General features: G+C 30.0%; 1 protein-coding gene and 1 pseudogene across 1 annotated transcript; one reads left to right on the top strand and one right to left on the bottom strand.

Annotated features, from left to right (window-relative positions):
- The first annotated feature begins 2839 nt into the window (after window positions 1-2839).
- On the top strand, window positions 2840-4948 carry LOC124934187 (uncharacterized protein HI_0077). Its single transcript, XM_047474679.1, has 6 exons — window positions 2840-3314; window positions 3406-3647; window positions 3721-3817; window positions 4097-4280; window positions 4362-4443; window positions 4519-4948. The coding sequence occupies exons 1-6, from the start codon at window positions 2865-2867 to the stop codon at window positions 4646-4648; spliced, it is 1185 nt and encodes a 394-aa protein (XP_047330635.1). The 5' UTR covers window positions 2840-2864; the 3' UTR covers window positions 4649-4948.
- A 214-nt stretch (window positions 4949-5162) lies between these two features.
- Window positions 5163-9381, bottom strand: LOC124934874 (annotated as a pseudogene).
- Between the last annotated feature and the right edge of the window lie 4091 nt (window positions 9382-13472).

The raw sequence follows: 13472 nt of genomic DNA, 5'->3' as shown, positions 1-13472 counted from the left end.
GGCGTGTACAAACTTAAAACTCGATAAGAACTTGTACTTCGACCGTTGTCCTTGAGGATCTATATATAGAGTCAGGAAACCAATGGTCGAATCTTCTATATGGACATGTTGGAAACGCCCATTGGAAAACCTCCATAGTACAACAGTACAGCAGGCTCTATGCACAAGAATCGTGGCCGTACCGAACTGGTAGTGCGCCAGATATTCTTCTGGAACTTTTCTTTACTGAACAAGTAGTGGGAGGAATATTCGCGTACGTTGCATTCATTTATTGGATACAAGTAGCTAGCATACCGGACTGCTTAGATGAGTGGATCAGGAGTAGCGTATAACTAGTTAATCGTGGGTAGACGTATGCTAACTTCAAACAGCTACTGAAGCGAGGCATTAGACGTTCTTCCATTATACTGCCAAGTCTAAGAGAGTTAGACGCCAACGTCTAATAGCGAGATCCATTAGACCACCAAGTTTAATGGAGTTAGACTGCACGTCTAACTATATATTTGTTAGATTGCACGTCTAACTACGTATCTGTTAGACTGCACGTCTAACTACGCATCTGTTAGACTACACGTCTAACTACGTATATGTTAGACTGCACGTCTAACTACGCATCTGTTAGACTGCACGTCTAACAACGCATCTGTTAGACTGCACGTCTAACTACGCATCTGTTAGACTGCACGTCTAACTACGCATCTGTTAGACTGCACGTCTAACTACGCATCTATTAGACTGCACGTCTAACTACGCATCTGTTAGACTGCACGTCTAACTACGCATCTATTAGACTGCACGTCTAACTACGCATCTGTTAGACTGCACGTCTAACTACGCATCTGTTAGACTGCACGTCTAACTACGCATCTGTTAGACTGCACATCTAACTACGCATCAGTTAAACTACACGTTTAACTACACATTTGTTAGATTGCACTTCTAACTACGTAACACGTCTAATTAGAATGTTTCAGTCCAAGTCTAACTTAGAATATTTTTAATGCACCTGCATAAAAACAAATAGACGACTTAGATTCAATTTTAATCAAAGTTTTACTAATACATCATTAAAATAACGTTAGTCAAACTAATTTGACCCAACAGAAGTTAAACTCAGCAACTGACAAGCTTAAGCCAATAAGCTTTGTCAAAGGGAGTTTAACTGATATTGGAACTAATTCAAGTTGTGAGGAGTTAACCTTAAAGGATGAGATAACTTATGTTCCACCAACAGTTAGCTGGTTAAAACTTAAGTTAGATGCAACTAGTAAGTCTGACAAACCAAAACCTGACAATAAGTCAAGGAGTTTTAAAACAAAACCATTCTCTAAAGTTAAGGGATCAGTGGCTAGCAGAAAGGCGTCTACTAAGTCTAAATCATACGCACTTATTACTACACAAAAAGGGAAGTCCATTAGAATAACTCAAATATGGATTTCTAAGGGACTGATTGATCGAGGACCTAAATGAATATGGGTACCAAAATTTGTAAATATTTTCTTGTGTAGGTGATACAGGAAAGTTGCAGGAAGGAAGATTGGAGGATAATCTTCTAAAGATGTGTTCTAGAGGATCAATAGTGGTTCATGCCATTTCAAAGGACTAATTGTTTTCTTCCTTAAAAACATTTTTGGTCTTAAGGACCTCAAAACATTTGTTTATTTTTTATGCATAAATTGAAAGGGAAATTTTCTTGTGTAAATAAAGATGCACGCAGACGAAAGCTTTAATTAGTCTATTAGACGAGGACGTTTAAAAGAAAAGCAAGTACTTAGACGTATACATACTTACACAATCTAATGTGAAATGTCTTAGTGAAAAACCTACGCGGTTAGACGTTGAAGTCTAATAGACGTTCAAACGTTTATAAAAAAAGAGAAGTTGGACGCTCACGTCTAACCAAACACACGTCTAATATGTGTTGTTCATGCGTAATTAGACGTCTAAGTCTAATAGACAGTTAGACATCTATAAGACACGTGATTAGACGTCTGCGTCTAATAGACTCATGCGTCTAACAGACGCTCGGTCCACACAGATTGTGGAAGTAAGTGAAACGTCTAAGTACGTGTGCCATTAGACGCTTCATCTTTAGAACTAATTGAGGACAATTGTCCTTTATGCGACGTCGTCTAAACTTTCCCGCTGAAAATATTGAACAGTCACTTCCTAGAAACCTAAAGACGCGTGTCTCTCAAGGATAAGGAAATGACTAATATACCCTTAAAATTAATGATGACTACCTTTGGGAAAATGTGTCTAACATTAAAATGGTGGATCCCTGTGTGTTAAATGTGACGGTTAAATCATGGGACTGTTGGGATTCTTTTACCATCACTAATTTTGATTCTATTTATTTCATCAAATTTCCTTTTAACAATCGAATAGATTTAGTGTTTTACTAATTAATTTTGGATGGTCTGCTTGAGTTTTTACTAATTAGTTATGGAGATTGTTGCACTTACCCTTTCTTCAAATTTATAATTTTTGATTGTTGTTATAAGTATTGTTTAAACAAAATTAACTTAAATAGATTATTAGTTCTTAAAAGTTAGTTCTTAAAAGTTAAGCTATCCTATTAAATTTATAAATATATATAACTAAATTATATTTTATAATTTTGTTTTGATAAATAAATGCTTAAAGGAAATTATTTAGTATTATATTAATATTAATAATACTTTATTAAAACATAATTTTTAATTATTTCATATTTATAATTTAATTACATAACAATTAAAATAGACTTATTTTGTTAAAATATTGAAATCATATATTAAAATAATCTGATTTTATTTTTAATATATAAGCACTTAAAGCCCCCACAAACTCTCTTTCTCAATTTTTGTCATCCCGGGGAAGAAATGTATCATCAGTTCATAAGGGCCAGCACTATGCAATGCGCCATGCCCAAATTCACCTTCTGCAAGCCTTCACCCACTTTCATTTTCAGATTCAAATCCTTTACTTCTTCTTCTTCTTCTTCTTCACTACCCACTTCATCTTTCAATCATCCACAATGGTCTGGTCTGCACAATTGGAGACATAGTTCCCTCAATCGAAACCGCTTATGGGGATCCTCAGGCCCGGAACCGTCTAAGCCGTCGATGCCATCTTCCGTTGAAGTTGACGGTGGTCCGATTTTGTCCGCTTCTTCATTGGCGGAATTGGGTTCTATTATTCTCTGCACCTCAGACCCTTTAACCAAATCAAAGCTCTCTCACTTGGCATTCTCGAGATGGAAAGGGGAAAAGCTTCCAGTTGGAGTTTCTGAAGCACCCAATAGACCTTCTCGCCCTACTAAACCTGAGTTGGTTAGTTCATTGTTTATTATTTCTTAGGATCAGGGTCGAAAGAGTTCAGGTCTCTTAGGATCTATTTCTTTTATTTGTGAAAAACATTTAGGTGTCCCCAAAGGCAATTCCGTCTCCAAAGAGCTCAGGACTGCCCCTTAATGCTTACATGCTCCATAATCTTGCTCATGTCGAGCTGAATGCTATTGACTTAGCTTGGGACACAGTTGTTCGGTTTTCACCTTATGTCGAGCTTCTTGGAGATGGTTTCTTTGATGATTTCGCTCATGTTGCTGACGACGAAAGTCGCCATTTTGCTTGGTGTTCACAGAGATTGGCTGAGCTTGGCTTTAGGTGAAGAGGGCATCACTTAATTGCAAGTTTGGATGGTTATGTTGTATCATTTTTTGTTTTCTTATGTGTGCAGTTATGGAGACATGCCAGCCCATAATCTACTCTGGAGAGAATGTGAGAAATCTGCAAATAATGTCGCTGCACGTTTGGCTGCAATTCCTCTTGTGCAGGTAACTCTTATTTGCAGTTCTGACTCAAGGATGGCTGCTTACTTAAGAACAAGAAGAACATTGTCCATTAAGCATGTGTTTTTTTCTTTAAATTGTCTTGTGGATTTTAATATGTCAAATCTATTGCTTTCCTTATACTTGTTTGCTGTTTTTTACATAAAAATATGCAGAAATAGAGAAGTAGTTGGTGACTCTCACTAGGCTGATTAGAATGCGGTTAAAAATTGATGTTGTTTCTGCTTTCAAAACTACTTCTACAAGACAGATTAACTGTTACAGGAGGCTCGAGGACTCGATGCTGGGCCCCGACTTGTGCAGAGGTTGGTTGGGTGTGGAGATAATAGGACGTCAAAAATAGTGGGGAGGATTGCGGAAGAAGAAGTTGCCCATGTGGCTGTTGGAGTGTATTGGTTTGTTTCGGTTTGCGAAAAGATGGGTGTTGTGCCCTGCTCCACTTTTAAAGGCGAGTTGATAATAATGTGTTAATTACTATTGCTTATCACTACTGCTACTACTTAGTGAAGCATGTTTCTATTGTGTCCAGATTTGTTAATAGAGTACAATGTAGAGATTAAAGGGCCTTTTAATTACTCAGCTCGCGATGAAGCTGGAATCCCGAGAGATTGGTGAGATAATAATTATAATAGTAGCATGTTTATGATGTAGAGATTAAAGGGACTGGAACCATTGCTTTCTTGTAGGTACGAAAGTTTACCTCCCAAGGAAGAAGATGAGAAAACGCAGCAGCTTACTGAGGTATATGGAAGGTTAGCATGCATAATTTCCATGGAGCAGGAGAACTCGAGTTTGAATTCGAGGACTCCAAAGTGATTGGAATCTCACCTGAAATGCCAGCGGAAGATTCTGCTAGTTTGGAGCTATGGGAAAGAGTGGATTGCATGGTGTGAGATCCTTGATTCTCAATTTGATATCAAATGAGTTTACAAATTGAAACACAATCGATGGTTTGAAGTACGCCTCTCGAAAATGGAATGGAATTTTGTTGTCATGATATTTGTCTCTTCACCAAATTAGGTTTGACATCTTAACTTCCTAGGATTGGTGTCCTTGTAAAATGCCCAACTGGTGAAACATTTATCTATAATATCTAGTTTTTTCAGTTTTCAAGTACATATGATATTTATACTTGAAAAATATGGGTTATGGAAAAGTTCAGCATGTGGAGCAAATATGTGTCATTTGGAATCCATTTGCAGGTACATAAACAACTAATGATAGTTCAAATGACAATTGCTTACTGCAATTATAAACATGACTCATGAGAAAACAGATAGCTCTTGATGGTATACATATTTACACAATTTGATGGTATATCTGAGCTAGCTTATGAAGCAGTTGGGTATGAAGCCTGCATAGCTATGTCGCACAGTCCTTCCTTGGCACTAATACCACACTCCATTCTTATGTATCCTAACTCGCCCCAAGAGGCTCCCCTCGAGTTCTTCACAAGCCAATATTTGGTCCCATCATCTGTTGTGCCATAGCCCACAGCCATTACACCGTGGTCTAGAGAGGTTACACCGTGAAGACCCCTCCCGAGTAGAACTGAACTCGAAGACCCCTCCCGAGTAGAACTGAACTCTCCTGCATCAATGGTTACTGAAACAGGGGTGAGTATGTCTTCAAATCCAGTTATCTTGGCTGCTTGGTTGGTTGTTTTTGCGTCATTTGTCATCAGTTCCAGCATATGGGTAGATGGATTCGGTTGTGAGGCCTCAGTTGCTTGAACTTGAAAGTGTTGTGCATATGACCTCCATTGCAGCCTTGATCCACCCTGTTTACGTTGCAATCCACTAGCTCTTGCTCAGACAAGCTCAGACAGGGAGATCAGCTTACTGGTTGGTTAGTTGTGTGATTCCTTCCATGCAGCCACAGAAAAAATGCTCAGCAGCACCCTATCTATTGATCAATGAGTGTGCACTTTTTCTTTTATATAATTAAATCCTACTAAAGCAAACTTAAAAGCTAACTCAGCGCACTGGCCTTGGTCCTTGACTGGAGTAACTGCGCTTTTTTCCCTCAATGGTGGTGGTGGGCACGGAGGAAATGTTCCCATATTGGAATGAATCGGTTGAAGAGGAGCAAACATTGAATTTATGGGCAAATCGGTTCACTCCAAGCTTTTATGGAGCGTTTCCGACCTTATTAAACAACTCAATCTGCTCTATGTTCTCTTTGAATACGTTGAACCGAGTGTAATTTTCGACAACTCTTTGTAGACAAAATTATTTTGCACCATCCATTGTTCTTGCCTATCGAGCATATGGATATCAACCAGGGCCGAGAAAATAAGAGCATATTAATTCAAATGTAAGCAACACTGTTAAAAAAAAAATTGACAAATTTTTTCATATTTTTCACTAAATGAATTTCAACCACAAATTCTATATAAAATAATTAAAACTAATTTTACTTTTTGTTTTAATACTTGTAAAATATGAAAACTAATTTTACTGTTTATTTTAATACTTTTTAAAATATAATTATATTGTGCAGCATTGGAAAAAAAAACTCATTATTTTTTATTTAAGTTTAGATTTTTTTTATAATAAATAAATATGTGGAGTATGTGGAGTGTACTCGGTTAGATGAATTTGGACAAAATATTATTAAGAATCATATAAGTTTTCCAGTTTATAGAAATGATAATGGAAGAAAAATATGATGGATCTCAAATCTCTTCATATCAATGTGTCGATTAAACACAATGATTAATTAGTATAGATATAAGAAGTGTTAATAAGGATTTTTGATCTTTATGTGTATAGTGCAGGGTGGTTCATCGATTCGGTTTTCGGATTTTTTCGAGTTCCTCGGTTCGGTTTATTTGAATTTTTATTTTTTTTAAACCAATTCGAAAACCGAACCGAACCTGAATAAATTTTAAATAATTCGAACCGAATTTTATATTCGGTTCAAATTTCGAATAATTTAAATTCAAACCGAATTCGACTTTTTTTTGGAATAAATGAGAACTAACATAACTCAAAATAAATTGTACCCGTGTCTGTACCGTGGCAGAATACTATCCTACCACTAGACCACTAGTGTTTTTATTTTTTTATTATTAAATATTGAATTCAAAAGATTCTAATTTGATTATTTTGAACTTTTTAAGTTTGAAAGAATAAATAATAAAAAATGAATTCGGTTTACGATTTAGTTTTCGAGTTGAAACCCAAACTCAAAAATCAATTCGAAAACCGTATTTGAATTCGAATTGGTTTGAAATTCGATTAAAATCAAAAATAAAATTCGAATTCAATTTATTCGAATTCGGTAAAATTCAAATTCGGTTCCTACCAAATATTAAACGCTCTTAATTACAAGTCAGCAATCACTACAATTACAGACGTGCTTTTCTGCTTTCTAAATTAAAGTTATTGGTCATTTGACTTTGTTCTATTTGTTTTTTTTTAATTAAAATAAAATCAAATATTATTTTACTTTAATATCGTCAATCCTTTGATATTAAAATACATTATATTTTAAATTATTATTTTTTATTTAAGTTATATATATTAATATTTTTTAAACTTTTTTTATCAAAAATAATCATTAACTCCTTAAAATTATCTACTATCAATCTTTTTTCTCCCTAAAAAAACTATAAATTTATTTATTTTCTTTCCCTCTTCGCACTTATTGTTTTTACATCAATAACATGATAAATAAAATAAAATGTTATTCTCTCTCATATTTGATTCTTTACCTATTCTCTTAAATAAATAAATAAATTAATTAATTAATTAATATATATATATATATATATTTGTTTTTTATTTTTATAATTAGTTTATATATAATTATATTTTTATTTTATAATATTTGAAAATAATTTTTTAAAAATAATATCAAACTAAAAAATTTGTTTTAATTGTACAGGAAAAAAATGAAAAAATAGTATTTCATAATTTTATTAAATTTATAAGTGATATTTATATTTAGTAAAATTAATATTTTTAAGTGTATATTAAATTAGAATTGATTAATTAATATAATATAATATAATATAATATAATATAATATAATATAATATAATATAATATAATATAATTCTTTATTTTCCATTTTATAATTAATTTATATATAATTATATTTTATTTATGATATTTAAAAATAATTTTTTTTAAATAATGGAATAAATCATGATCAGAGAGGAAAAAGTTAAAGTAGTCTTTTAATTTAATTTTTTTTTTTTCACTTTGAAAGTAGAAGTGATATTTTAGTTTATTATTTTTAACCTATTTCATTTAAGTATACCGAAATAACGGATTGATTATAGATGTAAGTTATAAGTTTACATATTTTAAATATTTTTTTAATATATTATATTAAGTGACAAGTCATTTAAATAAAATAAAATATTTAATATTAATTATTAATTATTTTATCATAAAATGAAAAGTAATAAAATATTTAAACAAAACATATGCTAACATATTTACAATATATTTAATGTCAATTATTTTTTCATAAAATAAAAAAGTAATAAAATATTTAAACAAAACGATAGGCTACAACATATTCAAATTATATTTAATATTAATTATTTTGTCATAAAATAAAAAGTAATAAAATAAATATTTTCTAAATAAATATAATTTAAAATCAAATATTTGAGATAATAATTTTATTTTAAAACATTTTTATGGGATTAATAATTTTAATATATATATATATATAATATTTATAATACATTATTAAAATATATAATAAATTAAAAACATTATATATTTAATAAAAATATATAATTATAAGAATGAAAATTTCACATACTCATATTTATAACAATATTTAACATTTTAAAATAATATTTTAAAGTTTTTAATTTAAAATAATCAAAAAAGAAAATAAGAGTTTAAAATTAAATTATAATTAATTATTATAATAATTAAACCTTAAATTAAAAAAATTAAATTAAACACTAAAAATAATTTATGATTAAAATATTATATTTATTTTGTCCAAATTAAGCTAAAAAAAGGTTGAAAGAATTTAATTATAATTTTAGACATAAGTTATGTGTAATTTATAGTCTAAAATAATTAAATAAATACCTCAAATACCCAAGAATAAAATAAATGAAGATAAGTTTTATTATATTGTCAAAAAATATTTTTTGTGTATTAATTTGGTGAAGAAAAATATTAAAATTCGATTTCAAATAACCCTTTTATTAAAAATAAAACTGATAATTTAGTGTGGCCGAAAATAAAGGATCGGCTACAGCAGGATTTGTATCCATCGGATCAGTGCTAGATTTTCATCCAGTTCCCTAGAAGAAGCCACGCATCCGGTTGTAACCAAGGAAGCACGCGCCCAGGTCCACACCGAATCAGCTAACGGGACGCTAACCCCGTTAGCCCAACTGCCCGAATGCTAGACGAAACGACTAACGATGGACGGAACGCCAACTGCGCATTTATTTAAACAAAATGAGGTCGTTTTGTTCGTCTTTTTCGATGATACAGGGCGAACACTAGAGAATCGCGCTCGACGTCGACGATCCTTCCAAAAGCATTTTCTCCACCATCTTCCATCATTATCCTTCCAAATTTCACCCATGTGCACGTCTCTCAATTGCCTTCATTACCCCTAGGCTAGGAATTCAAACCCTACCCTATAACTAGGTTGGCAAGGACAAAACATAAATAAAAAGATAAGGTTTCAGAAGCCAAATTCGATATGAATTCGACTTCGAATTCGACTTAGATTGAGTATAAATACTCCATAGGTGTTCTTATTCTAATCCATCGAACAAACTCCAACAATTACAACCTGCTCGAAAATTTTCATTGAAATTCCAGTGACTGGTTTTTGAAGAAATCATTCAAGCGTTCCAAGTTTCGATTCAAAACTCTGGAAAGCTTTATAAACATCATTGGAGTGTTTTTCAATCACTAGAAAGCTTCCAAACATACTTTAATTTAAGTTGTATTCAAATTTAGATTTTTTTAAAGTTCGATAGGGTTGATCTTATTTAGGGCTCAATTTTGTTCTTTTTATAGTCAAAATCAATCCTTAGATGATTTTCAAGCTTTCCGTTGAAAGAGATATCATCACTTCAACCTTAATAAAAAAACCAAAATTTGATTTAAAAATGAAAATTTTGAAATTCGTGTTCTTGAACTTTTAAACTTGAATATTGATTCAAATAGCTTCCTAACATGTTTGTAAACATGTTAGGATGATTTTCAAATGATATTACATACATCTCGATTGTGTTTGATCAAACTAAAATTATGAAATAAAAAATTTTAATTTTAATTTTAAAATTTATTACAGAGCTTGATTGATGTTCTTGTTTTGGTCGTGTTCAATTGTAAACATCATTTCAAAGTTGTGGGAACACGAATTAGGCCATGATATGGCCTAATTCAAAGGTTCTCAAATTTTTCCCTAGAAATCATTTTGAAAAATTAACCGTCTTAGGCCTCGATTGATTGCTTTTATGATTAGGGGTTATGATCCTTACATCAAATGGAGTTGATAGAAACTTACCGATCATGTTTTCATGATCTATATCAAAAGATACAAACTGGGGACTAAGAATCATCGGTCCTAACTGAAACCAAAGACCGAGAAAATTGACCTAAGACCGAGACCAATGACCGATGTTCTTGAGTTAAGACCGAGTCATATGACCGATATTATTGAGGAAGGACCGAGAAATCCGACCGAAGATTTTCACTTAGGACCGAGATGTCTGACCTAGGACCGAAACTCCCAAGACCCACGACCGAGAAATCTAGATATAGTACCGAGACTCCCAAACCTATAACTGAACAATTTGAGTTTAGGATCGAGATTCCTGAACCCCAGGACCGAACACTCCAATCCTCTAACTGAGTATCCCGAGCCCCGATCCAGAGCACCCTTGGTCTGGACCGAGCCCATTCGGTCTCTAACTAGTAAAAACGGACCCAAACTCTAGGATTCCGGTCCTAAAGCCTATTTGGTTCTACTTTTCAAAACCCAAAATTATTTTTGTAATTTTGAAACCCCAATCTATTTTCAAATCATCCAGAAAGGTTAGAAAATAATTTCAAAATATTTTGGGGATATTTTCCATACAAATATTTTGGCTAAGGCACTTTTTGAAATTTATTTTTAAATTCTAACACTTTTTTGATATTTTTCAGGTCTTGTACTCAATCTTATATAACTGCAATCGTAGATACGCACTTCTAAATAAATTTATGTAATTATTTACGTAATTTAAACTTATCCTTGTTTAGAACCCCAGACTACTAATAAAAAAATGTTATAAATAAATCTTTTGATAGCTAGACTTTTAAAAATAAAAACGTTTTCAACGGGCGCGGAGGACAAAGCGCGAAAGTCCTTCTCCGAGCGTAACAAAATAAAGAACCCCTTATGAAAACTCTAGTATAAAGTATATTTATATACATACATTTTACTGATTTCACTAAAATTATTTGGCGACTCTGTTTTCAAATAGTAAATCTTTTCTTAAATTATTCATATTTAATTAATTTAAACCGGATTTTAAGTCAAGTCATCATTTGATTATAACAAATCTCCAAATTATTAAAATTTGAATAAAATTAATTATTTTTATAGAGTTAATTTCAAAAGTAGTCAGGTACGGTCAAAATCTTTAAAATAATGTTTTATTTTAAAAAGATACTAGGGACATAAAAAGGTTGAAACTATTGAACCTCGAGCCACCTCAGTTTTCCCTGGATTGTCAAGTGTCCAAGACAAGTGCTAAACTTCATACTAGGGATTCCTCAAAGGTTACAATAATAAATATATATATATATATATATATATATTTAAATGATTAATACTATTAAAACTTTTAAAATAAATTTTATTTATAATATTATTATTGTTTTTTTATATAATGAAATTATTTTTTTTAAATAATGTATTAAATTTATTAGAATAAGTTTATAATATTAAAAGAATTATTATATATTTCAATAATTATATATATATATATATATATATATATATATATATATATATATATATATTAAAGTTATTAATATTATTGTCAAATATTAAAATAAAGTTATTATTTAATAATATAAAATTAAATTATTATTATTTTAGTAATTATTTAAAATAACATGTATTATAAATAAAATTTTATATAAATAAATATTTTGTATTTATTTAGTAATAAATAAAAATATATTAAATGCTTAATTGTATAAAAAATTTAAACTAAAATTTTATTTATAATATATTATTTAAATTAATAATAATTTTTTTTAATAATATGAAAATTATTTTTAAATGTATTAGAATGAGTTAATACATTTAGAAAATGATTATATATTAATATATATATATATATATATATATTAAAATTATTATTTATAATTGTAGTAATATATTTAATGAGAATAATTAGAAGTTGATAAATAAATCAAAACTAAATTTTATTTTATTACATTAATTATTAATGTGTTTTTGGACAATTATTTTTTATCAAAAATATTGTTAATGAATTGAGTATAAAATATGGGGGTCAAATCTGTTATATCATGTTTCATTTGCTGAACCACCCTTCAAAAACAACAATAAAATTTACTTTTTTATATATTTATAATATATAGTTTATTTGTTTTTTCAAAAACAACAATAAAATTTACTTTTTTATTTATTTATAATATATAGTTTATTTGTTTTTGAAGGATGGTTCAGCAAATAAAACATGGTCTGTGAGGGCTCATTAATATTTAGGATAAATAATAAATGAGTAATGATAGGGAGAGGGAAACATTTGCGAAGGACGTGGAGTGCTGACTAGATAAGCTGACTCAATATATATTTATTTTTCTCTTTATTTTCATTAATAATTTTCTCTCTCTTCTCACTACTTACCTTTTTTATCTATATTAATTAAGACTCATTCAATAAAAAATAATTTATTATTATTATTAATATATATTATTAAATTAATAGATGATATAATTAATTAATTGAATTTTTAAAAAATATGTTTATGATAATAAAAATTAAAGAGATTAATTATTAAATATTTTTTAATAATAAAAATTAATAGTGAGAAGTGAGAGAAAATTAATAATGAAAATAAAGAGAAAAATAAATATATACTGAGTCAGCTTGTCTATTCAGCACTCCACGTCCTTCGCTTCAAATGTTTCGTTCCCCCTATCATTACTCACTTAATTAAGAAAGAGAGAAAGAGGGAAGACAAAAGAATTAAATATTTTAAAAATATAAAATTATTTATATATTTTATATTTATATATATATTCTATTAGGTAAGAAAATATATATATATATATATTCTATTTGATCTTTCCCACTTTTTAAGGTCCCGTTTTTCATCAAGAGTACCCTTAGCCATAATAATGGGTCGATCAATCCAAAGCGCAAAGTCTAGATCCATATAACCGAGAATAATCAAAACATTTTATTTCCAGTCCTTAAAGTTGTTTCCATTCAATACATAAATCGAATTAACATTTGTTGATATTGAAGAAGCGGAATCATTAATTGAAATCATAAACACATATTTTATACAAATATAATTAGTATTTTATATTAAGATTTGTCCATTAAAAAATAAATTATTTGACACAACTTTAAAATTTATTCTTTTGACATATATCTTAACTTGTAAGTGATA

The sequence above is a fragment of the Impatiens glandulifera genome, chromosome 4 (genome assembly GCF_907164915.1).
Source record: "Impatiens glandulifera chromosome 4, dImpGla2.1, whole genome shotgun sequence".
In the NCBI taxonomy this organism is placed as follows: domain Eukaryota; kingdom Viridiplantae; phylum Streptophyta; class Magnoliopsida; order Ericales; family Balsaminaceae; genus Impatiens; species Impatiens glandulifera.
Note: the sequence above shows the minus strand (reverse complement) of the source record. Positions and strands in the feature narration are given on the sequence as shown.

Coding starts and splice junctions, on each gene's coding strand:
- LOC124934187 (XM_047474679.1), top strand. CDS start 2,865: ATGTATCATCAGTTCATAAGGGCCAGCACTATGCAATGCGCCATGCCC. Junction 3,315..3,405: donor GCCCTACTAAACCTGAGTTG/GTTAGTTCATTG, acceptor AAAAACATTTAG/GTGTCCCCAAAGGCAATTCC. Junction 3,818..4,096: donor CTGCAATTCCTCTTGTGCAG/GTAACTCTTATT, acceptor TAACTGTTACAG/GAGGCTCGAGGACTCGATGC.